Here is a 27,193-nt window from a genome sequence, read left to right on the forward strand (position 1 = left end):
TACTTCTGGAAAAATGTATAAGAGACTGGAAATATTAGTTGCCTCGGGAGTGGGAATCTGGGTGAGTGGAGATAGAAGTAGGAAGGAAACGTCACAGTGTATCCTTTTGTGTATCTTTTAATTATGTGAATAAAGCACCTACTCAAAATGCTCAGAGAAGAATTTTTATGGGGAGGAAAAATTACGTATCTACTGCTTTAAAAATTCTATCTCCAGAGTTCCCGTTGTGGCTCAGTGGTTAACGAATCCGACTAGGAACCAAGAGGTTGCAGGTTCGATCCCTGGCCTCACTCAGTGGGTTAAGGATCTGGCATTGCTCTGAGCTATGGTGTTGGTCCCAGACTCGGCTTGGATCCCTCGCTGCTGTGGCTGTGGTGTAGGCTAGCAGCTACAGCTCCAATTGGATCCCCAGTGAGGGAACCTCAGTGTGCTGCGGGTGCGGCCCTAGAAAAGACAAAAAGACAAAAAAAAAAAAAAAAAAATTATATCTCCTAATGCTAACAGTGCTTATTCTGAGTAGTTTCGTTGCAAGTCATTTTTTTATAGTCATCTTTTGTTTTGTTTTGTTTTTTGTCTTTTTGCCTTTTCTAGGGCCGCTTTCAGGGCACATGGAGATTCCCAGTCTAGGGGTCTAATTGGAGCCGTAGCCACCGGACTACGCCAGAGCCACAGCAATGCCGGATCCAAGCCACGTCTGTGACCTACACCACATCTCACGGCAACGCCGGATCCTCAACCCACTGAGCAAGGCCAGGGATCGAACCCGAAACCTCATGGTTCCTCGTCGGATTCATTAACCACTACGCCACAGCGGGAACTCCTGTAGTCATCTTTTAAAATCTCTGTATAGGAGTTCCCATCGTGGCGCAGTGGTTAACGAATCCGACTAGGAACCATGAGGTTGCGGGTTCAGTCCCTGCCCTTGCTCAGTGGGTTAAAGACCCGGCGTTGCCATGAGCTGTGGTGTAGGTGGCAGACGCGGCTGGGATCCCGCGTTGCTGTGGCTCTGGCGTAGGCCAGCGGCTACAGCTCCGATTCGACCCCTAGCCTGGGAACCTCCATATGCCGCTGGAGCGGCCCAAAGAAATAGCAAAAAGACCAAAAAAAAAAAAAAACTCTGTATAATTTGGCCTTCAGGATTGTATCGCCTGGACTCTTCAACCATTTTCATGCCTACCATAAGATACACCACAATAGTTTCCAACATGAGTACACACTGCAATCGGATTTAAGCAGTCCTCTGTTGTTGAATATTTATGTTGTTTCCGGGTTTTCATTATAAACAAGGTAAGGTTCCAGTGGATATTTTACAAAAATCTGTGTGAATGATTCAGGTATATGTCTTGAGAACATATTCCTGAAAGGGGAACCACTGCATCCAAAAAATGTAAAATCCTATGGCTTTTGGCACTTGTTTCTAAATTGCCCTTTGGGGAGTTCCTTGGGGGCTTATCAGGTTAAGGATCCAGTGTTGTCACTGCTGTGGCTATGGTTAGGCTGTGGCAAAGGTTTAATCCCTGGCCTGGGAACTTCCAGGTTTTGTGGGCATGGCCAAATCAATCAATCAATCAATCGATCAATCAATAATTTGTCCTTCTGAAAGGTCACAGAGAACCAATTCACTCTCTTGCTAACTGAATATGAGACTACCAAATTCATACCTCCCCCAACACCAGATCTTAACTGTATCCCTCCCGACCAATCCAATGGTAAAACTTTTTATGCTCTTGTTTTTAACTTACATTAAAAAAATTTTTAGTAGGTTAACATTTCCCCCACATATTAAGCATTTGTATTTCTTATGAATAAAAGCTCACAAAAGAAAAATAAACCGTTTTTTGGTGGCACAAAAACCTTAAAAAAAAAATGCCCTGAGAGGATGGGGTTTTGCTTCCCCCACCCCCCTTTTTACTGGTCTACCTACTCACATTTAAAGCTGCTTTTAGTAATATCCAGTCTGAAATGACTGTAAGTCCACAGGCAGCCACTGTGTTATACCCAGCCTTGTAGCCCTTCGTGTCGGGGCTGCTCCCTGCATCTCACTTCCTGCCCTGTCCTGCCCCATCACAGAGATTGACAGGCATAATCATAGCTCTTCCCCGGTGGTGTTGACACAGGCAGGAGATGTCTTAAAAATTAATTGTCATTTGCTGACGTTTTTGAACTAACAGTAGAACACTGTACCCTTAAACATGGGAGAATCACTTGTGAGGCTGGTTTGACCTTAATCTGCTTTTCAAATGGCGCTGAGTCAGATGTCTCGACACAGGCACCGTCCATCTGGCGTACAGACGGTCATCATTAATCCAGCAGTTATCTGCATCATGTATAATCGTCCAAACATCAAACAAATCAAACTCTTTTGATGTCCTGCTCAATCAGTCTTTAGTTTCAAAAATATTCTTTACAGGGCTGAGCGTAACAGCAAAATTGCTTTAAGTTTGACTTCTCCTCCCCCCACCACACACTTCACAGTGTTTTAAGGGAATTAAAACACTTTACTGCCTTTCAAAGACCTTGGGCTGGGCTGGCTGCCTTTCCCTGGGATCCTCTCTTTGTGTGCAACATACAAGGGTGTGTGTAACATACATGAAGCAGGGTGTTCATTTCTTTATACTGTGTATTCTGAGGTCCACCTGCAAGACACCAATTGGAGGTTTTTCTGTTGCCTGGCTGAGCTGCACAGAGCTGCCTTTTTTTTTTTTTTACCCTAGGAAACTTTCTGTTTAAGTTTTTTTTTTACATTTTTAGTGATCTGTAGTTGGTTTCCAATGTTGTCTTATTTTCAGGTGTACAGCAAAGTGATTCAGTTCATATATGTGTGTGTATGTGTGTGAATATATAAATTTTTTCAGACTTTTTCTGAAAAGAAAATCTATGTCTATCTCTATCTGTAAAATCCTTTTCAGATTTTCTTCCCATATAGGCTATTACAAAATATTGAGTATAGTTTCCTGTGCTATACAGCAGGCTTCTTAAGGGCAGTATTTGATAGCTAACTGGGACTTTTAGGCATTGCATAGGGACAGAGAGCACACCAGGCTTATTTAATTTTCTTACTGGTAACATCTTCAAGCAGGTAAGCATGATTTACATTTTATAGATTAGGTACCAGAGACCCCACGGCCTATGAAGGAGGAGTTTTAAATCCCAAATCTCATACATTTTCTTAGCACATCGTGATAGGTGTCTTGTAGAACAACTGTTATGTGAACAAATTTCATATAAACGTTCAAAGGTTATGGTCAAATAGATAAAAGCAGGCAGGTAAATCATTCAATGCCATCTCCTTCCCCTGAATCACACGCTTGACTGCAAAGAAAGCCTTCAAAAACTCAGAGAAGAGAGGTTTATCAGGGCATAATCCCAGATTATGATGCAATGAGAATAGAAAGAAAAAGCAGGAGGCACTTTAAAAAACCTTGTGCTCTTTCAAATCATGTAACGCACTCATTGATAACCCTGGGATCAAAAGGAAATCAAAGGGGAAATTAAAATTACTGGGAAAGAAATGGGAAAGAAACATTTCTTTATCAGAACTCCTAAGCATAGTAAAAGTTGTACTCGGAGGAAATGTTTTATTCTTTATTAAGAGAAAGACAAATACCATATGATATCACTTATATCTGGAATCTAATATATGGCACAAATGAACCTTTCTATAGAAAAGAAAATCCTGGACTTGGAGAATAGACTTGTGGTTGCCAAGGGGGAGGGGGAGGGGGAGGGAGTGGGATGGACTGGGAATTTGGGGTTAATAGATGCAGACTATTGCCTTTGGAATGGATAAGCAATGAGATCCTGCTGTGTAGCACTGGGAACTATGTCTAGTTACTTATGATGGAGCATGATAATGTGAGAAAAAATAATGTATACATGTATGTGTGCCAGGGTCACCTTGCTGTACAGTAGAAAATTGACAGAGCACTATAATTTTTTCCAGCTATGATGGAAAAAATTAAAATCATTATAAATAAAAAAAGAATAAAGGAAAATAGTTCAACTTATTACTTACAAAATAAGAGGAACCAAAAAACTAAAAAAAAAAAAAAAAGTAAGAGAGGATTAATAGATGAAAGCTGAAATTAAGGGGATAGATTAATGAATACATAAATCCAAAAGCTGGTTCTTTGGAAAGACCAGTAAAATAGGTAAACCCCTTGGAGGCCCTCTTATGGGAAAAAAAATGACAGCAAAAGAATACAAAACAAATAAAAATAGAAATGACAAAACAATAAATGCAGGACAAATTAAAATCACATTGAGACTGAATAAACCCTTTGGTGAGAAGTGTGAAAACCAATGTAAAAGGATGATTTCTTAGCAAAATGCCAATGATCAAAATTGACCCCAGGAGTAATGAAAACCTTGAAGATGCTGGATTACCATGAAGGGACTAGAAAGGTAATTAAAGAATTACCAGTGACAAGGGCTCTGGAACCAGTTCAGAGCTGACCTCTAAAGAACGGATAGCAACAATATGAGTTAAACTATTCCCGGTGAATTAAGAAAAAAATATTGGAGTTCCCTGGTGGCTCAGAGGATTAAGGGTCCAGCTCTGACACTGCCGTGGCTCACATCACTGCAATGGCATGGGTTTCATCTCCAGCCCAGAACTTTCACACGCCACAAGTGTGGCCAGAAAAAAAAAAATTTTTTTTTAATAGAAGGCATTTGAAATAGTCGTCCTAGCGCTAATCCTAAAATAGTGGGTTACACGCAAGAGTGTGAATTCATGCGTGAGAACTCACAGCGAAGTGGGAAGTAGGTCGTAAACTCTAACCGTAATACAGAGCTGAGTGTACATGTTACCAGTATCATGTTTCGGGCAGTGCCAAGGGAGCATGGCCCGGTCACGTGGAGGGTTCAGTGGATGATGGTATTTAAACTATCTTTAAAATAGATGTCTCCAGGGATTAGGTCTAGTTCACATCTTATGTAATAGAATTCAACTCATCTAAACATTATTTATAACCTATTGACATTTTTGGTTTGTGAATCATCTTGAGATTAATGAAGCTTATGTCTTCCTATGCTGTGTAAATTTTGGTATAAATTTTCATACCAAGAGGCAATGCAGTCCATGATCGGGAGCAGGGGATCTGGGATCAGACTGGCTGGATTATTTCTGTGCCCTGGAGGGAGCATCATTCCCTTTCTGTACTTCATTTTCTCATCTGGAAAACAGAAGAAATAATAGTACCCACTTTATAGGGTTGTTGTGAGAGCTAAACATGTAAATACACACAAGTTGCTTAAAATAGTGTCTGGCACAAAATAAACACTCAGCCGATGATAAAAATGAGAATGAGGAGTTGCCGTTATGGCACAGTGGAAACGAATCCAACTAGGAACCATGAGGTTGCAGGTTGGATCCCTGGCCTCGCTCAGTGGGTTAAGGATCTGGTGTTGCTGTGAGCTGTGGTGTAGGCCGGCAGCTGCAGCTCTGATTCAGTCCCTAGCCTGGGAACTTCCATTTGCTGTGCGTGTGGCCCTAAATGAAAGCAAAAAAAAAAAAAAAAAAAAAAAAAAAAAAGAGAGAGAGAGAGAATGGGGATGATGATATTTATACTTAAATTATAATTACCATCATCATCTATGTCATTGTTTTGAAGAGATGTGAGGAAAGACAATAGATTTTGAGTCAGATCATCACACCTCTTAGCTTTGTCATGGACGCACTGTGCAACCTTGGAAGGCTTATCTTTTTTTCTTATGGTAAAATAGGCAGAACACGAAATTTACCATCCTAACCATTTTTAAGTTCAGTAACATTAAGTCCATTCACATTGTGCAATCATCACCACCATTCATCTTCAGAACTATGTTTATTTTATTTTATTTTATTTTACTTCATTTTATTTTATTTTATTTTTTAAGATTGCTCTCAAGGCATATGGAAGTTCCCAGGCTAGGGGTCAATTCGGAGCTATAGCCTCTGGCCTATACCACAGCCACAGCAGCACCAGATCTGAGTCTCATCTGTGACCTACACCACAGCTCATGGCAATGCTGGATCCTTAACCCACTGAGGGAGGCCAGGGATTGAACCTGCGTCCTCATGGATACTAGTCAGATTCAGATTCATTTCCACTGAGCCATGATGGGAACGCCTCATCTTCAGAACTTAGAGCTGAAACTCTGTACCCCTTAAACAATTAGCTGAACTTTATTTATTTATTTAATTTTATTTTTATGGCTGCACCTGAGGCATATGGAAGTTCCCAGATTAGGGGTCAAATTGGAGCTCCAGGTATAGGCCTGCGCCACAATCAGGGCAACGCTGGACCAGAGCTGCATCTGCCACCCACACCGCAGCTTGCAGAAATGCTGGATCCGTATGTAACCCACTGATGGAAGCCAGGGATTGAACCCGCATCCTCATGGACACCATGTTGGGTTCTTAACCCACTAAGCCACAGCAGGAACTCCAACAGAACTTATTTTAAGCATCATCTTTTCCCATACCTGTTAAGGTAGCTATACTTAGAGCGAGGTTGCCAGAATTAAATGTGTTACAAGTTGCAACGTCCCAGACACCTATGGGGCCTCAGTACTTTTTGTCCTTTGGTTCCCGCCTCATGAATACACTTTCAGAGCCCTGAGGTCACAGGAGAGGGTCCTTTGCAGCCGATTGGTGGCCTCTACATTTCTATGCTCAGCTTTCTACCCTTTCTGATTTTTTGTCTCAGACGTCTTGTTTTGTGAACATGAGCAGCATATGCAACATGTTAACTCTTTTCAGATGCCAAGAATGTGCTGGGTGCTATTTGCGAGAGATAACTTGCCCATTAGATTTATTGTATAAATTAGGCCAAATACTAACTTGGAAAGAGGAAGCCAGAATCCATGGAAAATTTATTATTCTGTATATCCTTTTTAAAAAAGTGTTCCTTGAAGATGAAATGTGGTTTCCACTTGTGCATGGTTACCAAATCGAGAATCTAGAGTTATTTGAAGACAATCTTTTCTCCACACCTTTTTTGAATTACACAGAAAAAAATTGGAATAGGAAAGGCAGCTCTGACTTGGGTTAAGAACCTGATAAACTTGAAAGAATAAAAGGAGTGGCCGTGATAGTTTCACCAGATTTCTCTCTTTTGCTTCAAATTCCTACTCTGCATACCTCTTCGTCCTTTTCACACGTTTTAATATCAGCAGAACATTTTCAGTGAACTTTTCTCCAGCCAAAAAATTTAAAATGCTAAAACTACTTCAGGCCGTGCTGTATCTTGACAAGTGCAAAGGTTAGTTTTGGCTTCTTTACCTTGTGGTATTTCCTTTCTTGCTGACTTCTGTGCCTTCTCTGCAGAGAGGCTGTGACCTCTAAATATGATAGGGGTAATGGTATTTGGATCTATGGATATGGCTCCTGGTTTGCACACTCATTTGCCCCCGAAAAGCCTGTTTCTTTTTCTAATGTCATCCACATGTCTGACCTAGACTCTCAAGTACTTTGTTGCTGGGGTCACCCCTAACTAGTAAATCGTGGTCTTAACTTGCAGCCCTATGAAGACAAGGGTGAAATGTGTATCCTTATTGTTGAAGCTTAAAGGATGCAAAGATGAAGCAGACCCTGGCTGTTTGACTCCTGCTAGCCTGGCCTGCCTTGGGGGGTGGCATTGCCAGGGTAGGAGCCAATGGGAGGGTCTAACTGAAGGCTGGGTTTTAGATTATGAACCACAACCTGAGTGTGATGACTTTTTTTTTATCTTTTTGTCTTTTTGTCTTTTTAGGGCCGCACTCAAGGCATATGGAGGTTCCCAGGCTAGGGGTCCAGTCGGAGCTGTAGCTGCCAGCCTAGGCCGGAGACATAGCAACACCAGATTCGAGGCGCGTCAGTGATCTACACCACAGCTCACGGCCACACCAGATCTTTAACCCACTGAATGAGGCCGGGGATCGAACCCTCATCCTCGTGGATGCTGGCTGGGTTCGTTAACCGCTGAGCCAGGATGGGAACTCCGACTATTTCATTCTTATTTGCGTATGATGTGAGGTATAACCCGTGTTTCAGTAGTTCATCTGGCTCAGCTTTTCTTGTTCTTTTTTTCCCCCAGCATTTCTTAAACTATATTTTGTGACATATTAAAAGATGAGTGGTGACGAAAAGGTTGTGAAGTCCGTGTGTTTAGGAAATGCTGAGTTAAAAGAATTTCTTAGTAAGGAATTTCTCAGACTGTTACTCTAAGCATTATGAACTCCAAGTAGGACTATTTTATGTAGTGTTTTCCAAGTTTTATTTGATCCAGAACCCCCTAGGACATATGTTCTAGGACAACGATTCTCCTACTATTGTGATAAAGAACAAACTTTTTTGTTGTGGATTGGCTTTTTGTTTGCATTTTTTATTGTGGTAAAATACACATAACATAAAACTGACCATTTCAGGAGTTCCCACTGTGGCGCATCGAGTTAAGAACCTGACATAGTGTCCGTGAGGATGCAGCTTCAATCCCTGGTCTCCCTCAGTGGGTTAAGGATCTGGTGTTGCTGTGGCTGCAGTGTAGGTCTGCACCTGCAGCTCTGATTTGACCCCTAGCCCAGGGGCTTCCATATGCCATAGGTGAGGCCCTAAAAAGAAAAAAATTTGACCATTTTAACCATTTTTAAGTGCACAATCCAGTGGCACTAAGTTCATTAGCACTGTTGTTGCAAACATCACCATGGACCATCTTCAGAAAGTTTTCATTATCCAAACTCTGTCCCTGTTAAATAATAACTCTCCATTCCTCAGAACCTCCAGCCCCTGGTAGCTTCATTATGCTTTGTGTCTCTATGAATTTTCCTATTCTAGGTACCGCATGTAAGTGGGATCCAATAGTATTTGTTTTTGATGTCTGCCTTATTTCACTTAGCATGATGTCTTCAAGGTTCATCATGTTGCACCATATGCCAGAATTTCCTTCTTTTTTTAAGTCTAGATGATGTGTCATTATACGCCTCTTCCACATTTTGTTTATCCATTCATATGGACATGCCATTTGGTTTGTGTCTACCTTTCGGCTATTGTGAAATGAACCTTGATATACAAGTATCTGTTTGAGTCCCTGTTTTCAGTTCTTTGGGGTATGTACCTAGACATGGAATTGCTAGGTCGTATTGTAATTCTGTGCTTTTGAGCAGCTGCCAAACTGCTTTCCACAGAAGCTACACTATTTTACATTCCCACCAGCAAGGCATAAGGGTTCCATTTTCTTCACATCCTTACTAACACTTGTGATTTTCTGAGTGTGTGTGTGTGTGTGTTTTAGTACCCATTCTACTTGATGTAAAATGGTAGCTCCTTGTGGTTTTGGTTTGCATTTGGTTGTTGCTGTTTGTTTGTTTAATTTCTGATCCAGTTTGGGCTGATCTGTGACCCTCCTGCCATTAACTACCCAGTTCAAACACCATTTGGGTTGGACAACATGCACAGTGGGGTGTGCCTTATTCAATGGGATGTATCCATTGATCACACACTTGGATGTGGTTAGAATGCCAAGTTGTTACAAAAAGCCTCTCAATGTTCTTTTTCAATTCTGCATTTATCTCATGATGGACCAGCACTAAACCCACAGCAGTCCACCGATCGCAGTTTGGCCATGACTCCTGTGAGAAATGCTGAAGTCATATTCCATGTCGAATCATAGAGTATTATTTCATGAGGTGTGATAGATAATTTGAACAGTTTTATTGCAACATAACTGAAAGCTAATTTCCATTTGATTCCCAAATACAATTCATAAATTATGCTGGAAAACAATGTGGAAATATAATAACATTTTGGGGGAAAGGGGAGTTTGGTCATTTTGGGGAGAGAGCGAGGCCTTGAAATCTAGACATTTTCTCTGTTAGGCTGGCGCCCAAGTTCTCCTGTGGCATTGACCTTCAGATAGGCTTGAATGTCAAGTCCTGGAGAGATTCATCTGCTATGTACGTAGACAGTCATGGGTCTGGAATCCAGAAAGAGATCAAATCGAGGTGCTGGAGCTCTTGGGGTTGGGCACTCTGTTTCTGAGTGTTCTGAGGGAAGAGAGCTAGAATCACGGTTGAAAAAGCACTTCCCACGGAGTCAGTAAGTCACCTAGGCTTGCTTCATTCTGCAGTGGGTCCTCTTTGGCATCAAGCCTCTTACCTTTGGGAAACAGGCAGTATTGCAGCTTAGTGCAGAGATCCTTTCAAAAGAACATCTTTAAAGGATAACTAAACTTGATTGGTCATATTTAGAGTGCTAAAGATGGTAGTGGCAAGTCTGTATCCCGCTCTCTAAACACTTCGAGAGAAAAATCCGCCTCTGGTCCCCTCTGGGGAAGGGACCAGTGTTGCTAGTTCTGTCTGCTGTGGGCCCCCTGCCTAGGGACCCCCTCTCCTTCTTTTGGAGACTGCCCCTACTCCTCCCCCTGTTGATTGAAATGATTCGTGGTCTCTTTCACTCTGTCTTATCAGTTGCTGTGGGAGGGGACCTGACCCGAGACAGGCCAATAAGGGTCTCTTCTTTTCTCCTGGGTTTTTTTTCAAAGTGCAAGTGACAAAGAGTTAGTCTTCTTGGGAGGTGACAACCTTCATGTATGAGATTGGGGACCTGGGGATCCACGTGGAGGAAACCTGTGTGCAGTGAAAACAAATGAAGCAATTCCAGGTTCCAAATACACGAGGCCCTGGTTTCCAGGTGTTTCAAAGGGTCAGCTGTCCCCCTACCCCCTTATGTCTGGGATGCACTGAGCTCTGTAATCCACTATGAGCCTGTGTCTGCTATACAGCAGAAATCAACAGAACATTATAAATCAGCTATAATTTTTTAAAAAATCTTAAAAAAATGAGCCTATGTCCATCTGGGCCTCTCTCATTTACAAATAAGAGTCCCAGCTCTTATCATCACCCCTTCCTGCCCCAAAGCACTTAGCACAGTGTCTTTCTTTTCTTTTCCTTTTTTTTTTTTTTTTGTCTTTTTGCCTTTTCTTGAGCCACTCCCTTGGCATATGGAGGTTCCCAGGCTAGGGGTCCAATCGGAGTTGTAGCCGCTGGCCTACACCAGAGCCACAGTGACGCGGGAACCGAGCCTCGTCTGCGACCCACGCCACAGCTCACGGCAATGCCAGATCCTTAACCCACTGAGCAAGGCCAGGGATCGAACCCGCAACCTCATGGTTCCTAGTCGGATTCATTAACCACTGTGCCACGACGGGAACTCTGTGTCTTTCATACCATCTATGCAACTAGTATCTTTGAAAAAATTAAAAATTCAAGTAAAGATAATAGCTTGAGCTTCACTCTGACCCAGACCCCCACTTTGCTCCTATTGCTGAAAATATGTGAACAGATTTTTTCAAATGCCTTAAAATACTCAACTTTATATTCTTCTCTTTTTTTTTTTTTTTTTTTAGGGCTGTACCCGTGGCCTATGGAGGTTCCCAGACTAGGGGTTGAATCAGGGCTGCAGCTGCTGGCCTACTCTACAGCCACAGCAAAACCAGATCCGAGCCACGTCTGTGACCTACACCACAGCTCATGGCAACACCAGATCCTTAACCCACTGATCAAGGCTAGGGATTGAATCCACATCCTTGCAGATACTAGTCGGGTTCTTAACTTGCTGAGCCACAGTGGGAACTCCTCCAGTTTATATTCTCTTTTTAAAGGTGTTTAGAGAACTCAGGGTAAGTGACATGAAGGGCTTGAATTCTTAGGGACTCAGGACATCTTTCTGTTGATGGGGAAGGTGAGGGTTTGGCAGAGAGATTTTTAGAAAGCAGAGAAGCCGTGCGAAAACCTCTACAAGGATGGGGAGAAGGGCTGACCAGGGACGCCAGAAGGGTTACCAAGTGCATCCAAGGAGCCCACGGAGGTGGGAGCTTAGAAATGTGTAGCAACTCTAGGCCCCGTAAAGCGTCGTTATTTCCAGTAGCACCAGGAGCAGAGCGCCAGGGATTTAGGGTGATCGGTCATAATACTCCTCTCTTCCCCTCCCAGCTGAGAAGCAAACAGAGGCATCAGCCGGAGATCAAAATGTCAGCTTTCCTTCTCATGAAACCAATAGGAGAGCATGGGTTTAGGGCTGCAGCCAAGTGGGTTTGCTAATCCTCAGTCCTGAATTAAACAGTCATCCACCCATTCCCGTCACAGCTGGACAACCACAGCCCCCCACCCCCACCCCCAAGAGAGGGGCCCCTTACTACATGACAGAGACAGACAGGACACATGTGTCCTACAGCCAGGCTGTCTTCCACAGAGAGGAAATCCCAGACCAGCCAAGCTGCGCATGCCCTGTTCTTTCTCCCAAACCAACCTAAGGGAGGAAGCTCGAGGGGCCGGGAGCATTGTTCCCCTGCGTAGACACACAAGGGGTGGGTGTACCTGAGCGCTCCTCTAGTGGGGACAGGAGGTGGTTGACTTGGTCGCCGAGGCTCCTGTCTAAGGCTGACTGTTCCACCTGTGCTATTTCCTTTTCCCAGTCCTTGCTCCCTAATGGAAAAGGGGAGAGCTGGGGCTGTTGAAGGTGCAGGCAGTGGAGCAGTCGAATAGACTGGTCTGCGCTGAATCAGGAAGGAAATAAAGCAACAAGGGGAGAGGGAAATGGACTGAGAGGAAAAGGCAGAGTCTGGAGGCGACAGAGCAGGTGCCCTGGGAGAGAAGGAATGAGAAACTCGGGAGGAGAGGGACCTGGGCCAACAAGCAGGATGTTGGGGTTGGTGCTGCCACAGGGCAGGTGTGGGAAATGAGTATTCCTGAAAAGGAGTGTACAGGTAAAAACTAGTGAAATGTTTGAGGAAGTCCAAGAGCTGTAAAGCCAGGCTGCTGAACAGGTGGCCGTGTAGAATGGAAAGCCACCTAGAATTTTTTTTTTTTTTTGTCTTTTTGCTATTTCTTGGGCCGCTCCCGCGGCATATGGAGGTTCCCAGGCTAGGGGTCCAATCGGAGCTGTAGCCACCGACCTACACCAGAGCCACAGCAACACGGGATCCGAGCCGCGTCTGCAACCTACACCACAGCTCACGGCAACGCCGGATCGTTAACCCACTGAGCAAGGGCAGGGACCGAACCCGCAACCTCATGGTTCCTAGTCGGATTCGTTAACCACTGCGCCACGAAGGGAACTCCTACAATGTTGACTGTAGAAAGTGGTGAGCCTGGAGCCAGAGCCATAGCAGAAGCAAGGAGTAGGACGGAAGGTCGTTATGATGAAAACTGATGGCTCACACCTCACATGCGGTGAGGATTCCCTGAGAGGACTGTGACATCAGAGGTCTGGGAGGGCCAGGAAGCTCCAGGACAAGCAGGGTGCTGTGTTTCTCCTTACCTGCCGCTTTCCTAAAAGAAACCATCAGCCAACTTTCTCCTGATCCGCTGTATTTTTTTCATAATCTCTTGTCTGCTTTCCAAAAGTGTCTCTTTGTGTTTTCTCCATTGTTTTTCACTCGACACTGATTCCTTAACTTCCTGCGAGCCGGGTTTTACCCTATCATTCCACTGAAGCTGTCCCCAACGTCAGTGTGTCCTTCTAATCAGAAATTCCATTCATTGATGATGTAATGGTTTTATCCTCATCATAGAAACCAGTATCATAATGGAATACATTTCTTGTGCCAAACTCGATTCTCTTCTAAGCATCCTGGTGCTGCAGAGATGCTGCCGATCCTGTTGTTCCTCAGCGGGAACACCTATCCCCACTTTTGGGGTCATTCATTCATCCCATGCATATTTCCTACATGTTAGCTTATGATAGACAAGAGATTATTTTAGGTAATATCTAGGTAAAAAGCAAAAACAAGCAAACAAACAAAAAGAGCAGTGCAGAGGCCCGGGATCTGCTTGGTTTGGTTGAGGACCAGGAGGGAGCTGTGCCAGCTGCAGGGATGGAGGTGGGGGTGGGGTCCGAGAGGTAGAGGGTGGCAGATCCCAGAGGGCCTTGTAGGCCATTGTAAGGACTTGGGCTTTGCAAGAGAAAGCTGAGACAGAGACCATGTAAGCAACTTGCCCAAGCTCGTCTAGCTGCTAAGCAGCAGACCTAAATATAAACTCCCGATGAGCTGTGGCTCTTTGCATATAGAATGTTCCAAATTGATTTATTTCTGTTTCTCACACATTTTTCCTTCCCTTCTTCCATTCTGTGGTGTTTTTTTTTTTTTTTTTCCTTTTTGGGGCTGCACCTGCGACATATGGAAGTTCCCAGGCTAGGGGTCGAATTGGAACTGTACCTGTCAGCCTGCACCATAGCCACAGCAACGCCAGATCTGAGCCGCACCTGCAACCCATTGCTGCAGCTTGTGTCAGCGCCAGATTTTTAAGCCACCGAATGAGGCCAGGGATTGAACCTGCCTCCTCATGGATGGTAGTCAGGTTCTTATTCCACTGAGCCACAATGAGAACTCCCCCTCCCTCCATTCTTTAAGGTGGTCTCCATGGCTAAAAATCTCAGTCTCCCCTCCTTTTTCTTGCCTTCTTCTCCCAAAGCCACTCGACTGCCAAGCCAATGAGGGGAGTTTGCATCCTCTCTCTCTCCTGCCCTTACAGCTTCTGGATGAGTGCAGGCGTTCCACGTCTGCCCCTGAGCTCTTGTAATTATCTCGTGCATGGACTCTGTCCTCCACGCCATGGATCTCTCCTACTGCCGCCTGATGTAGTCTCCTGAAAGAAAAGTCGGATCTGAGGACTCTTTCCATCCTCAAGTAGCTTTGATTCCCTACCCCCAGAGCGCAGCCCAAATCCTTCTCAAGGCTCTCACAACTCTCCCAAGCTTCCCGCTTGTAACTCTCTTCCCTCCTCAGCCTTGCGTTCTCTCCCTGCAGCCCACTGTGCTTCTGCTCATTTCCCATCCGTCCATTTTTTTTCTTCTTCTTCAAGCTGCCATCCAGCTGCCACCTTCTGGGTCAGACTTCCCCGGGACTCCCCGCAAGCAGGACGATCTGCTCCTGCCTCTCAGGGGAAGGCCTGGTATCCTCATTAAGTGCTCCTGGCAAATTCAAATGCGTTGAAAGTCTGGCGAATGCTGGGTGTCGGCCAATTACTGGAGCCGGGCTGGAGCCCGTACAGTTAGGGGAGCAACCGTGCACATGCAGCAGGTACAGGAAATCCTCAAATTCTGTTAATTGTGGGGCAAGTTTCTGGAGATATTTTGATCATGTATTCCTTAAGTTCTGAATTTCAGAATTGTACTTCTGCTAAAGGCAGTTTGTTTGCTTCAAATGCTGGAACCCTAACAAAACCCTTTTTTTTAATTGTTATTTTCCCAACACAATTTTTTTTTCATTTTTTAAGCCTTATAGATAGAGCAGAAAAGTAGCATTGATGTTAGTTATTGATTTTCCAAAAAGATCTGGGTCTTCCCTAATCTGCTTGCAAATCTTTCTGAGATATCCTACTCCTTATTAAGATTTTTGAAGCAAATATTTATTGTAGAAAATGCTTCAAAATCATTAAATTCAGGAGTTCCCTGGTGGTGCAGCCGATTAAAGATCTGGCGTTGTCACTTCCATGGCTCAGCTCACTGCTACGGCTCAGGAGTTCGATCCCTGGCCTGGAAATTTCCGCATGCCTTGGACTCAGCCAAAAAAATTGTTCAATTCACAAGCTATAGTATCAGTTTGCATTTTGATAGCTCCATGTAGTCTTTTCATATATAGAAACTGAAAAGTATAGAATGCTTTATGCATATTGCATTTTAAATACCTGGCAGTATAGACGTCTGGGTTCATTTGAAATCCAAAGGAGCATTACGTTCATTTTCTGTGAGGTCCAAATCTATCATCGTGTTACCCTTGCCCCTATAGACTGTAAAGGAAATAAAGCCAAGGAGACTGGGCAGAGCAGGGGGCTTCTCACCACCAGTCTGGTTTTCCTAGAAAATCACTTTGTGCTGGTTCCTCAGAGCCAGAAAGCTGCACACTGCTCCTCAGTGGAGCAAGGAAAAGGAGAAGCTCCATCCGCTTGGAAATGACAGCTGAAAAAGGGAAAGGTAGCAAGCCTGCCCTCTGAAGACAGGAGGGAGAAAGGCCCGGAGGAGAGTGATGTGTCTTGGGGGCTGCCGGGGAATGAATTGCTGGCCCCCCTTTTTCCTCTCTCACCCCTGCCCCTTCCGCCCGAGGGGCTGCCTTGGCTGAAGAAGCCTTTTCTATGGCCTCTGGAATCCTCCATGTGACTACAGCCTAGGACACAGACCAGGCAGTTCTGAATATGCCTGCCCACTGAGATGTAGTTCTGCTCAGCGGTTAGGTTCCATGATGTAATTAGGACTCCCCTCAGGGACATTTTGGATTAAGTAGGCTTTTCTGGCCTGAACTGGGAACCGCCATGCAAAAACTGTTTCCGGGAAATAATTGCCAAGGATGACTTACAAATGGACTTTTGGCACATAGTTTGCACCTAAATTTGTGGCAGCCTGTGTCAGTGTCAAGGTGGCAATTTATAACAGTAACTAAACAATTGCAACTACCCTTTTTAAAAAAACCATCTCCCATGTAATTCACAAGGGCTATACATACACACCATGTCTGGTTTTTGTGGAAGAATAAAGTATTCTTTTTTTTTTTTTTTTTTTTTTTAGGGCCATACCCGTAGCATATGGAGGTTCAGGCTAGGGATCTAATCAGAGCTACAGCTGCCAGCCTACACCACAGCCACAGCAACGAAGGATCCAAGTCATGTCTATGACCTACACCACAGCTCACGGCAACACTGGATCCTTAACCCACTGACCGAGGCCAGGGATCAAACCTGCAACCTTTTGGTTCCTAGTCAGATTTGTTTCTGCTGTGCCACAACAGGAACTTCCAGAATAAACAATTCTTCATCTCACCTTGCATGGTTCCTTCTTGACCTAGGTTGACGATAATGTCACATTAAGACATAACTGCCATATAAGGAGTGCCTGGAAGGTACCAGACACTGGGCTGTGTTCTTAATATAGTTTCTGTAATTCCAGCAGCCCTGTGAGGTTGATGACATCCTGCACCTTACAGAGTAGAAATTCAAGGATGAAAAATGTTAGGGAGTTCCTACTGTGGCTCAGTGGTAATGAACTCGACTAGTATCCATGAGGACTCAGGTTTGATCCTTGGCCTTGCTCAGTGGGTCGGGGATCCGGGGTTGCCATGAGCTGCGGTGTAGGTCGAAGATGTGGCTCGGATCCCATGTTGCTGTGGCTGTGGTGTAGGCAGGTAGCTACAGCCCGGTTTTGACTCCTAACCTGGAAATTTCCATATGCCATGGGCGTGGACCTAAAAAGACAAAAAAACCCAAAAAACAAAAAACAAAAAAAACCCCGGCTAAGAACCATACCCAAGGCCAGCATGCCCATGCTCATCACGTGGATGTGGCTGGAATTCTAACTGGGATCCTCCCGACTCCAAAGTTGTTATGCCGAGTTCCGTGATCTATTTGCTCTCATCATCTAATTAGGCAATTTTTCATCAATAGACCTCTGTTTATGTGTATCTTGAACAAATCCAGCCCTTTGACGGATCAGGAGGATTAATCCTGAAGATAAGATACTTCTGTTGTTAAATCCTTATTATTCCCTCTACTAGAATTCTGTAAGGAATTCTGTGGGGTTTTAAAAAAATCCTTCTAAGCACCTAGAATGTCGTAATTATTTTATTTTATTTTAAATATTTAGTGAGTACCTAAAACTCTGGGGGTGGAGACCCTACTGGGTCTTCCTTCCTCTTGCCTTTGGTGTGAGAACAAAAAGAGTGAAGGACAAGTATTGCTTCAGAGAAGAGGACCTCAGGGAGGGCAGAAAGCTCGGGCTTCCACCCCCGGCCGCCAGGGGAGACTTTTTTTTTTTTTTTTTTTTGGTCTTTTTAGGGCTGCACCTGCAACATATGGAAATTCCCCAGGCTAGGGGTCAAACTGGAACTTCAGCTGCAGCTGCCAGCCTACACCACAGCCACAGCAACACCAGATCTGGGCTGCATCTGCGACCTACGCCACAGCTCATGGCAATACCGGATCCTTAACCCACTGAGCAAGGCCAGGGATCAAACTCTCGTCCTCATGGCTACTAGTCGGGTTCATTACCACTGAGCCACAACGGGAACTCCAGGGCAGGTCTTCATGCCCAGGGCAGGCCCACAAATTAGTGAAACAGGGATCCTGTGGACCAAGAACAAGGAGGAATGAATGCATGATAGTTACGTAAATAGTGGTATAAATCCATATATTAATATTAGTCGAGCACAAAAGGGACTTTTTTAGGAATTTTATGTTCCGCATCTGTGTTGAATTGAGACTCGTGTTACAGCACATTCCCGTTAGCCAGAAATAGTAACTTTCCATCAGTAGCACTGGAGCCTTTACCTCGGGGACTTTGCAATCGTTGTCTCTGAGGTGCCCGTTATTTTTCCCTTGACTTTTATGCAGTTGGTTTTACAAGTGAAGTCACAACCCTATGGAGCAGAATGGATTTGTACCCACTTAATAACCTTTTCTCCAAACGTTTTGGGGACAATTTCCAATGTGCAGATGGCAGAGTGAATACCTGAATAGTGTTCACCTAGAACAGGGCCAGTGGACCGCAGCCTGCTGCTGGCCAAATGCAGCCAGACGCCTAGTTTGTAAATAAAGTGTACGGGGATGCTGATATTCCTGTTCAAGTCTCTGGCTGTGATGACAGAGTTGAGCCATTCTGACAGAGACCACCACAAGGCTCACAAAGCCATATTTACTATCCAGCCCTTTACCAAAAGAAAATTGCCCACCTTTGAGACTTAGATTCACCAGGTATTAACGTCTTGCCATCATTGCTTTATCTCTTTCTCCATAACAGGCAGACATCACTCTCTCCCCACCCCATCTCTCCTATACACACATGCACGTGTGTATGCACTCACACACAGGTTTTCCTTGAGCTGTTTGAAATTATGTTATAGACATGATAACTTGTCTCTAAATTATTCATGTTTGTCTAAAAATAAAGACATTCTCTCATATAACCACAATGCCGTCACCACCATGCCTAAGAAAATTAACGTCCACTCAGTAATGTCATCCAACAAGAGTCCATATTTAAATTGGCCTCTTATAGCCTTATTTACTTTTCCCTTTTGGATCTAGGATCCAGTCAAAGGTCAAATGTTACATTTGGTCATCATGTTTCTTCAGTCTCCAATTTTTGTTTTATTGTGACACTGAATTTTTTGAAGCATCTTTAAAAACATCTTTGGAAGCCTAAGCCTTAATGAGTTTGCAGTGCTACACTAGTCAGAGCCACCTAGACTCATCATTGTGGTCAATCAGTGTCTCCACTTGTCCCCCAGGACTGAGATGCTGTTGCACTGCTTGGCTTCTGAAGCTAAGATATTGAAGATGTTAGTTTTGCTTGGAGTTGTAAATGTGGAAAAAACTCAGTGTGAAGAGTAAAGCAGATGGGGATTTGCAGGATGCATTTTATGTAATTAAAGGCACAGCCCTCCCTACCCGCTCTGGCGCTGCCCTTGTTAGCTCTTGGCTAGCGGGCGGTGGGGTGGTGTGGGGGGGCTTTCCTTCTGGCTTTTCTCCTGACTGGGCTCTGGCCCCCTTCCAACATCATTAGGTTGCAGCAAGGAGCTGGAAGGAGCCCTGCCGTTAGTTAAATCTCCCAGCCCACACTGTGCAGCCCGGCTGGCAACACAATGCTTCTGTGTTTGCAGCCTGTGTGCTGAAGATAGAGTGGTGCTCAGAGCACACCTGGGAATGCGGCGGGGAAGAGCACCTTCTTGCCTTTCTTGAGAGTCTGAGGTGCCACAATCACGAACCTCTTATGGGACCACATGGCAGTCACAGGTCCGGTCCTTTTTAATGTAGTCCCAAATGACTCCCAGAGAGTTCCAGGATCCACCTTTAGCTTTCCTCTGGGCAAGAAGCCCTCAGAGCCCATGGGCTGACCAGAAAGATGGTTGCATGTCCTAGAAAAGACTCAGCTGAACATCTCCAAACCTCTGGAGAAGGGAGGGAAAATAGTGCGACTCCAAGGAGAAATTGGATGATTTTATCACATGTAAAATAATTGAAGGAGAGACGGGCGAGGGTACGGAGGACTTCAGACTCTGACCAGCTCACTGTCAGTTGACAAGAGGTCTTATGAAGGACAGAGGTCCCGTGAATGATGGCTCTTCTTGCCTACTGAAAAAATCCAGGGGGTGTTCTGGTTGTGGCTCAGTGGTAACAAACCTGTCTAGTATCGATGCGGACGCAGATTCGATCGCTGGCCTTGCTCAATGGGTTGAGGATCCAGTGTTGCTGTGAGCTGTGGTATAGGCTGCAGGCACAGCTTGGATCCTGCATTGCTGTGACTGTGGGATAGGCCAGCAGCTGCAGCTCCAATTCACTCCCTAGCCTCGGACCTTCCACATGCCTCGGGTGCAGGTGCAGCCCTAAAAAGACAAAAAAAAAAAAAATCCAGGGGCACAGGAAAGAAAACATTCTGGGCTGGGGAGACGTGAGATGGCAGTTATCTCCTCATTGGTCCCCAGCCTCTTGCCTCACTCATCGGAAGTCCTTCTTCACACTCTCACCTGCCCACCCCTCGCCCCCTGGCCTACCCCCAACAATCTACTTCTGCAGCAGATCTTGACATTTGTTTGTCAGATTCCCACCCCTCTGTGACCATCATAGCCTGCCTTCCATGGCCTTTGAGGCCCCCGTGATCAGCCCCTGACTCCATAGCCTTCTGTCCCAGCCTCCGATTTGAGGCTGGAGTTCTTCATATGGGCCATGTTCTTTTGCACGTCCATCCTTTGCTGGCTGCGTGGCCTTGGGCAAGAGGCTTAATTGTTCTGTGCCTCACACTGTTCATCTGTAGAAGGAGGATGTTGGTACCCGTCTCATAAGGTTGTGCAGGGATGAAAAGAGGTAATAGATGTAAAACTCTTGGAAGAGTCCTTGGCGTTTCATGAAGGCTATACAATACAATAAGGCTATTGCTCTTATTGTTTTGAGCCTGGATCTCCTCATTTTTTATTGCGGCTTAAAAAATTACTATCAACTTAGCATCCTCAGTCGATACCCAGGGATGATCTTAGTTTCTGGAGATCAGAAGTATGGACATGGTGTGACTGAGTTCTTTGCTCAGGGTCTCATGGTGCTGAAATTGAGATGTTGATCGCGGCTGAAGTCCTAGCTGAGCTTCCAAGCCTCCTCCCGAGCTCATGTGGTTGTTGACAGGATGCTTTTCCTTGTACCAATAGAACTTGTGGCCAGGAGAAACTCTGACTTCACCCCTCTTTGAAAAGCTCCCCTGATTAGTTCAAGCCCAATCAGATCATTTTTCTTTTGATCAACTCAAAGTCAACTGGTTAATCATAGAGTGAGAGTCCATCACATGCACAGATTCTACTCACACTCAAGGAGAGGTGATTATACAGGGTGTGTTCACCAGGGAGCAGATTCATGAGGGTCATCTTAGAATCCCATCCACACTAGTCATTGGGAAATACTGTGCTTTTCTGTTCACTTTGTTGAATTGCACCGGGGTAGATATATAATTCATTTACTACCACCGCCATCACTTCAGATTATTGTAACATCTTTCTTAGAGCCTTTAGATGGTCACATTGATCTGGCTTCTGGAATCAGCTTCATCATTCCTTTCCTGTAATCTGAACCACCTGATGGGGCCAGTTAGCTCATCAGAATCTTTTAGAAAGAGGATAATTAGAGACTGACTATTGAAGACCCTGTTGCTAACATCCCAGAGTTCTAAAAGAATGACTCACTATTTACAATCCCTTCCAGAGCCATTTGTTTATTCTTGATGACTCCCAACAGATGAAGAACCTTCTTCAGTTGAGGATTGTGCCTGCTCTTCTGCCAATTCAAAGTAAACTGGATTTGCTAGAGAAATCTGTTACTATGAGGAGGGTCCTTGACATTATTTTAAAAAGATTTCCTTGCCCTTTCTTTTTTCCCCTTTCCAATTAAGTCTAGATTTTTTTTTCCATTGAATTCAGTTGATAGTCACAAGTAGTATTATTGCTCAAAACCCACTGATCAAGGATATATTTTGGAAGATCAATTAACGAGAAAAACCTATTGAAGATGACACGGGTAGAAACACTTACTTTTAAAAAAATATCAATTTTGAACCAGATTCTGGGCAATAAGATGGACAAAATTTTGAAGCAATAGGAAATTCCTGGTTTGTGAGTACTAGTCCCCCAAAATTGCCAGTGTCCTTTAACTTACAGTTTTACACATACGTGGAGAAGGAAAGGAAAAAAAAAATGAATGTGACATAGCTGTGAGTTTAGAAGTTTAAAGTGTCTATTTACTCCTAACGAAGTACGATTTTATTATCCACCAAACTATGACTCACACCTGACTGTCTCTGCTTAATGGCTGACATCTCCGTAGGAATTTGGACTACTAAAGAGGAAAGGCTGGTTCATAAAGATAATATAAAATAATACAGATTTGGATTTCTTTTCTTCCTCCCAGGACAACATCATATTATTCTTGAGAGGCTGTAAAGAGCTCGGCCTTAAAGAATCTCAACTTTTTGACCCGAGTGACCTACAGGATACATCCAACAGAGTAACAGTCAAGTAAGTAATGTGCAATTTATGTTTAAGGGCAACCCATTTGTGGTTTGATTTGCAGTTTTGTGATGATGTTGTCAGGTCTAACAGGCAGAGAATTGGACATGCCTAATAAAATAAAAATGAAGGGAAAACGTTAGCTTTCAAAAGCAAGACACATTGGCTTTTCCTTGCGCATACCTTTCATTCGGATCAACCATGGTTTTTAGAAAAGCCCGACTCACGCATATAAAGTTGGAATTTTAAAGAAAAGGAGAAAAAAAATGTTAGGTGAAACTTAACAGAGGGAAAGGCAAGTGAGAAATATGCACAGAATCTGTTTGGGTTAGACAAAAAGCTTTTATTGGCTCCAATTGGGCATATGAATAGGCTCTTGGAAGACTGCAAACTCAGTAAACAGATCTGAACTCTGTTTATTATGCAAAGAAGGCAATAGATTATGGAAAAATCTCTTCTTCATTTACACTTGTAACTGTTTTCTCATATGTGTCAGCGATCAAGTTCTTGGAAGATGGATCATTTGGCCATTTGGCTATTGTTGACTGTATCTACTCAGTGAGCCATGTTTGGGGCCCAAGAATTCTTGGGAAAGAATGTTGCAGTAAAAGAAAAGGCAAATGTGCTTCTTTTGCAAAGAAATAGCCAGTGAACAGAGTAATGAGACGAAAAGTCCTAATGAGATGGTAGAGAGAACTTTCCTGTAGCTCAGAAGTCCTTTAGACTCTACCAAATTCATAGAAGACATTTTCCAAACTAAACAAATGGTATTTGGCCTGAATATGCTTTAATAATAAGCTTGATTACACAGGTAGGATCTTTGGATTGGCAATACGTCTCCCTTTTGATGACTTTTGGGTCATTTTATCATAGGAGGACAGAGAAGAGAGAGAAATCAAAATTCAGAATTGTTCATTTTCCGCGGTTGGCTGGTATTGCCTTTTTTAAAGATGAGGAAAAAAATTGAGAAAAAAATGGAAACCGCTAAATGAAATCAAGTTGGAGCCTCTATTGGATTTTATGATTCAAGACTGGGAATAGGGAGAGGCAGCCATGATTGGCTGCATGACATCACTTCTCGGTTGCCAGTGTGCCTTTTTTTGGAAGTATTGTTGGCATACATCATTGATATACACCATTATATCAGTTTCAGGTGTACAACGTGATGATTCAGTATTTGTATATATTGCAAAGTGTTCACCACCCTAAGTCGAGGCAACATCTGTCACCATATAACTTTTTATTTTTCATGTGATGAAAACTTTTAAGATCTACTCTCTTAGCAACTTACTCCATGCAGTATATAGTATTACTAGCTATAGTTGCCATGCTGTATATATATATATACATCCCCATACTCATTTATTTTATAGCTGGAAGTTTGTACCTTTTGACCTTTCTTTAATAATTCTCGTGGAAAAATCTTAGTTAAGGACCTAAATACCAGAGTAAAAGTTGTGATATTTGAATACAGAAACCACCATAAACCTCATTTTTGTCCTCACTGCTCCATTTATTTCTGTACCTAACTCCAGCCTCTATAACTCATTACTCATTTGAGGAAATTGTTTCAGGTTCTGCCTCATCTCACATTCTTAGTTTCACCTGGGTGGCAAGTGACCAGAAACAATAGTTGACTGTGTGACACGGTAGGTAATCATTAGTCACACGCGCATTGCTTGGAGGGTGAAGGAAAGTTCACGTCAACAGTGTTGGCAGCTGCATTCATTTTCTTTTTTTTTTTCAAGTGTCACTCTAAATCAATATGCTACTAAACCAGGAGAATGCTGAGACTGATGGGTTTTGGAAATTCAGGACTCGTATCCCCTTTATGGCTTATCTACAAAAAACTGGGAAACTCAGGAAATCTGGGATCTATTCCTGCATCTGCTACCTCCTAGGTCTATAATCCTAGGCAAGCTTCCTTGCTTCAAGAGGGATCTGTCTCTTATCTATAAGATGGAATTGGACAGAATCTCCTTACATATGTGATTCTAGCTAAAGCTTGCTCAGTACAGGTCCAGAAAGATGGTTCCATCAACTTTTTTTTTTTTTTTGTCTTTTTGCCATTTCTTGGGCCGCTCCCGCGGCATATGGAGGTTCCCAGACTCGGGGTCCAATCGGAGCTGTAGCTGCCAGCCTACGCCAGAGCCACAGCAACGCTGGATCCGAGCCGTGTCTGCGACCTACACCACAGCTCACGGCAATGTTGGATCTTTAACCCACTGAGCAAGGGCAGGGATCGAACCCGCAACCCCATGGTTCCTAGCCGTGTTCGTTAACCACTGCGCCACGACGGGAACTCCCCGGTTCCATCAACTTCTAAAGAAAGAGATTTTAATCCAAAGGTGCAGAAGGCAGGGAAAGGAAAAAAAGTCACTTAGACCTGTGGCACATAGACAGTCGCGTCTCAATGACCGGACCATTTTCCCCTTCTCCTGTTCTTTTCTCGGCTCTTTTTCTTTATCCTCCTCTCTACTGCTTTTCTCTGTCCCCTTCTCTTCCCTATGCTTCCTTTCCCTTCTTTATCTTATCTTCCCATTTAGCTCCCATTTTGCATTTCTTCTCCTTATTTTCTTCCCTGTTAAGTTTTTCCTTCACTTGAGTATTATTATTGTAGTTAAGCAACACTTTTCCATGACCTTTCCCTTTGATTGTTATTTTTCTTTTTTCTTTTTTTTTTTTTTTGGTCTTTTTAGGGCTGCACCCACAGCATAATGGAGGTTCCCAGGCTAGGGGTCCAATTGGAGTTACACTGCCAGCAACCTACACCACAGCACACGGCAACGCTGGATTCTTAAGAATCCACTGAGCGACGCCAGGGATTAAACCCACAACCTCATGGTTCCTAGTCAGATTCGTTTCCGATGTGCCACAATGGGAACTCCTGACTGTTATTTTTCATTCACTCGACAAAGATTTAACTGAGCAGCTACTATGGGGTCAGATACTTTCCAGTCACTAGAGAACAGGCCCCCTGTTCACATGGAGTTTATATGCTGTGTCAAGAAATGGGAAGTAAATAAGTCAACTTTTAAAAATTGCAGAGTGATAAATGCTGAGAAGAAAATAAATTAGTAATAAAATAAATCGTGTGAAAGATAGTGACCATTGCAATATATACATATATCAAATGTTGTATACTCTAAACTTCTTATAATGTTTCATATCGATTATATCTCAACAAAACTGAGGGGAAATAAAAAAGAAAGCTGGTCAAGATAGTCTCTCTAAAGAGATGGCATTTCGGCTGCAGACTGAGACACAAATAGGAAGAAGAACCAGCCATGCAAAGATCTATAGGCTATTCAGGGTAGAGGAAGGGCGGATAGAAAGGCTGGGGAGAATAAGCAAACTTGATGTCTAAAAAGAGAAAGAAGGAGTTCCCGTTGTGGCACAGTGGTTACCAAATCCAACTGGGAACCCTGAGGTTGCGGGTTCGATCCTTGGCCTTGCTCAGTGGGTTAAGGATCTGGCGTTGCCGTGAGCTCTGGTATAGGTCGCAGACATGGCTCAGATCCCGAGTTGCTATGGCTGTGGCGTAGGCCAGAGGCTACAGCTCCGATTCCACCCCTAGCCTGGGAACCTCTATATGCTGTAGGAGCAGCCCTAGAAAAACAGCAAAAAGACCAAAAAAAAAAAAGAGAGAGCGAGAGAGAGAAAAAAGAGGAGCCAGTGTGGTAGAAGGGTAATGAGTAAAGAGGAGTGTTTTGGGAGAGGTAGTCCACAAGCACTGTAGGATGCTGAATTTGGAAGAGTTAGGGAGAAAACATTTTTATTTTCTAGTATGAATATGTAGAAGAACATAAAGAATTTTATATTTAAAATTATGCCATAAACTCATTTGTGGTACTTAGAAAATCTTTTCTGATATCACGGAGGATGGGGGCATGGAATGAGCTATCTGCTTCACAACTTTTCCGTTAAGTAACACTGGTTTCATCTGATATTGTCCAGGCGACTTCGTAACATACACAGATTTCATAGCTGTGGTAAATGAAAGGAGAACGGCTATGTTTTTCTCCTTTTCCCTCTGAAAGCTGAGCCGAGCATTAGCGGAGATGAATAAAACACCCTGGATACCAATTAATAGCATAAGCATAAGGTCTGGGAGTGGCTACCAAAGGGGACATTTTTGATGCCGTTCTGAAATTGTCTCTTTAAAAAATACTCTTTAGAGTAGCTTTCATTGTGGGTAATTTTTGTTACTTTTTTTTTTTTTTTCTTTTTTTTGGAGAAGTAACTTGAGTAGACTATAAAGGAAAAAAGAAAGAAAGAAAGAGAGAGAGAGAAAGGAGGGAAAACCTGCAAATGATTACTGAGTGTGTAATTTCGTGAACTTTACCTGTAATGGGTGCCAGACAACCTTGAAGGGAAATGAAAGCATAGTCCAAAAAGGCATGCAGCAAATAGCATTCCAGGGAATCTTAGCAATCGGATGAAAATGAGGAAAGCCTTTGAATTGTTCTGAGGATGTCTCTGACAATTTTGGAAGCATTTTCACATAAGTGGTTGTTACGTGGAAATCATTTAACAGATACTCTGTGAGCTCCTGCTATGTGCCAAGCATGATTTTTTTAGAACTGGATCATAATTTTAGTCAAAAAAATGTTTGTTGTCAATGCAAAAAAAAAAAAAAAAAAGTTTTATGTTCCCTGTTCTTAAGTTGTTATTCACAAAAATTTCATATCTGGAGTTCCCGT

The 27,193-nt window shown here is 43.5% G+C and overlaps 1 protein-coding gene across 1 annotated transcript in view; it reads left to right on the forward strand.

Moving 5' to 3' along the window:
- The window catches only part of LIMCH1 (LIM and calponin homology domains 1), a 359,519-nt gene that overhangs the window by 227,866 nt on the left and 104,460 nt on the right, over positions 1 to 27,193 (forward strand). Inside the window, 1 exon segment of the mRNA XM_021101157.1 lies at positions 22,393 to 22,499. Within this exon segment, the coding sequence (XP_020956816.1) occupies positions 22,393 to 22,499 (107 nt within the window).

The sequence above is a fragment of the Sus scrofa genome, chromosome 8 (assembly GCF_000003025.6).
Source record: "Sus scrofa isolate TJ Tabasco breed Duroc chromosome 8, Sscrofa11.1, whole genome shotgun sequence".
Classification (NCBI taxonomy): domain Eukaryota; kingdom Metazoa; phylum Chordata; class Mammalia; order Artiodactyla; family Suidae; genus Sus; species Sus scrofa.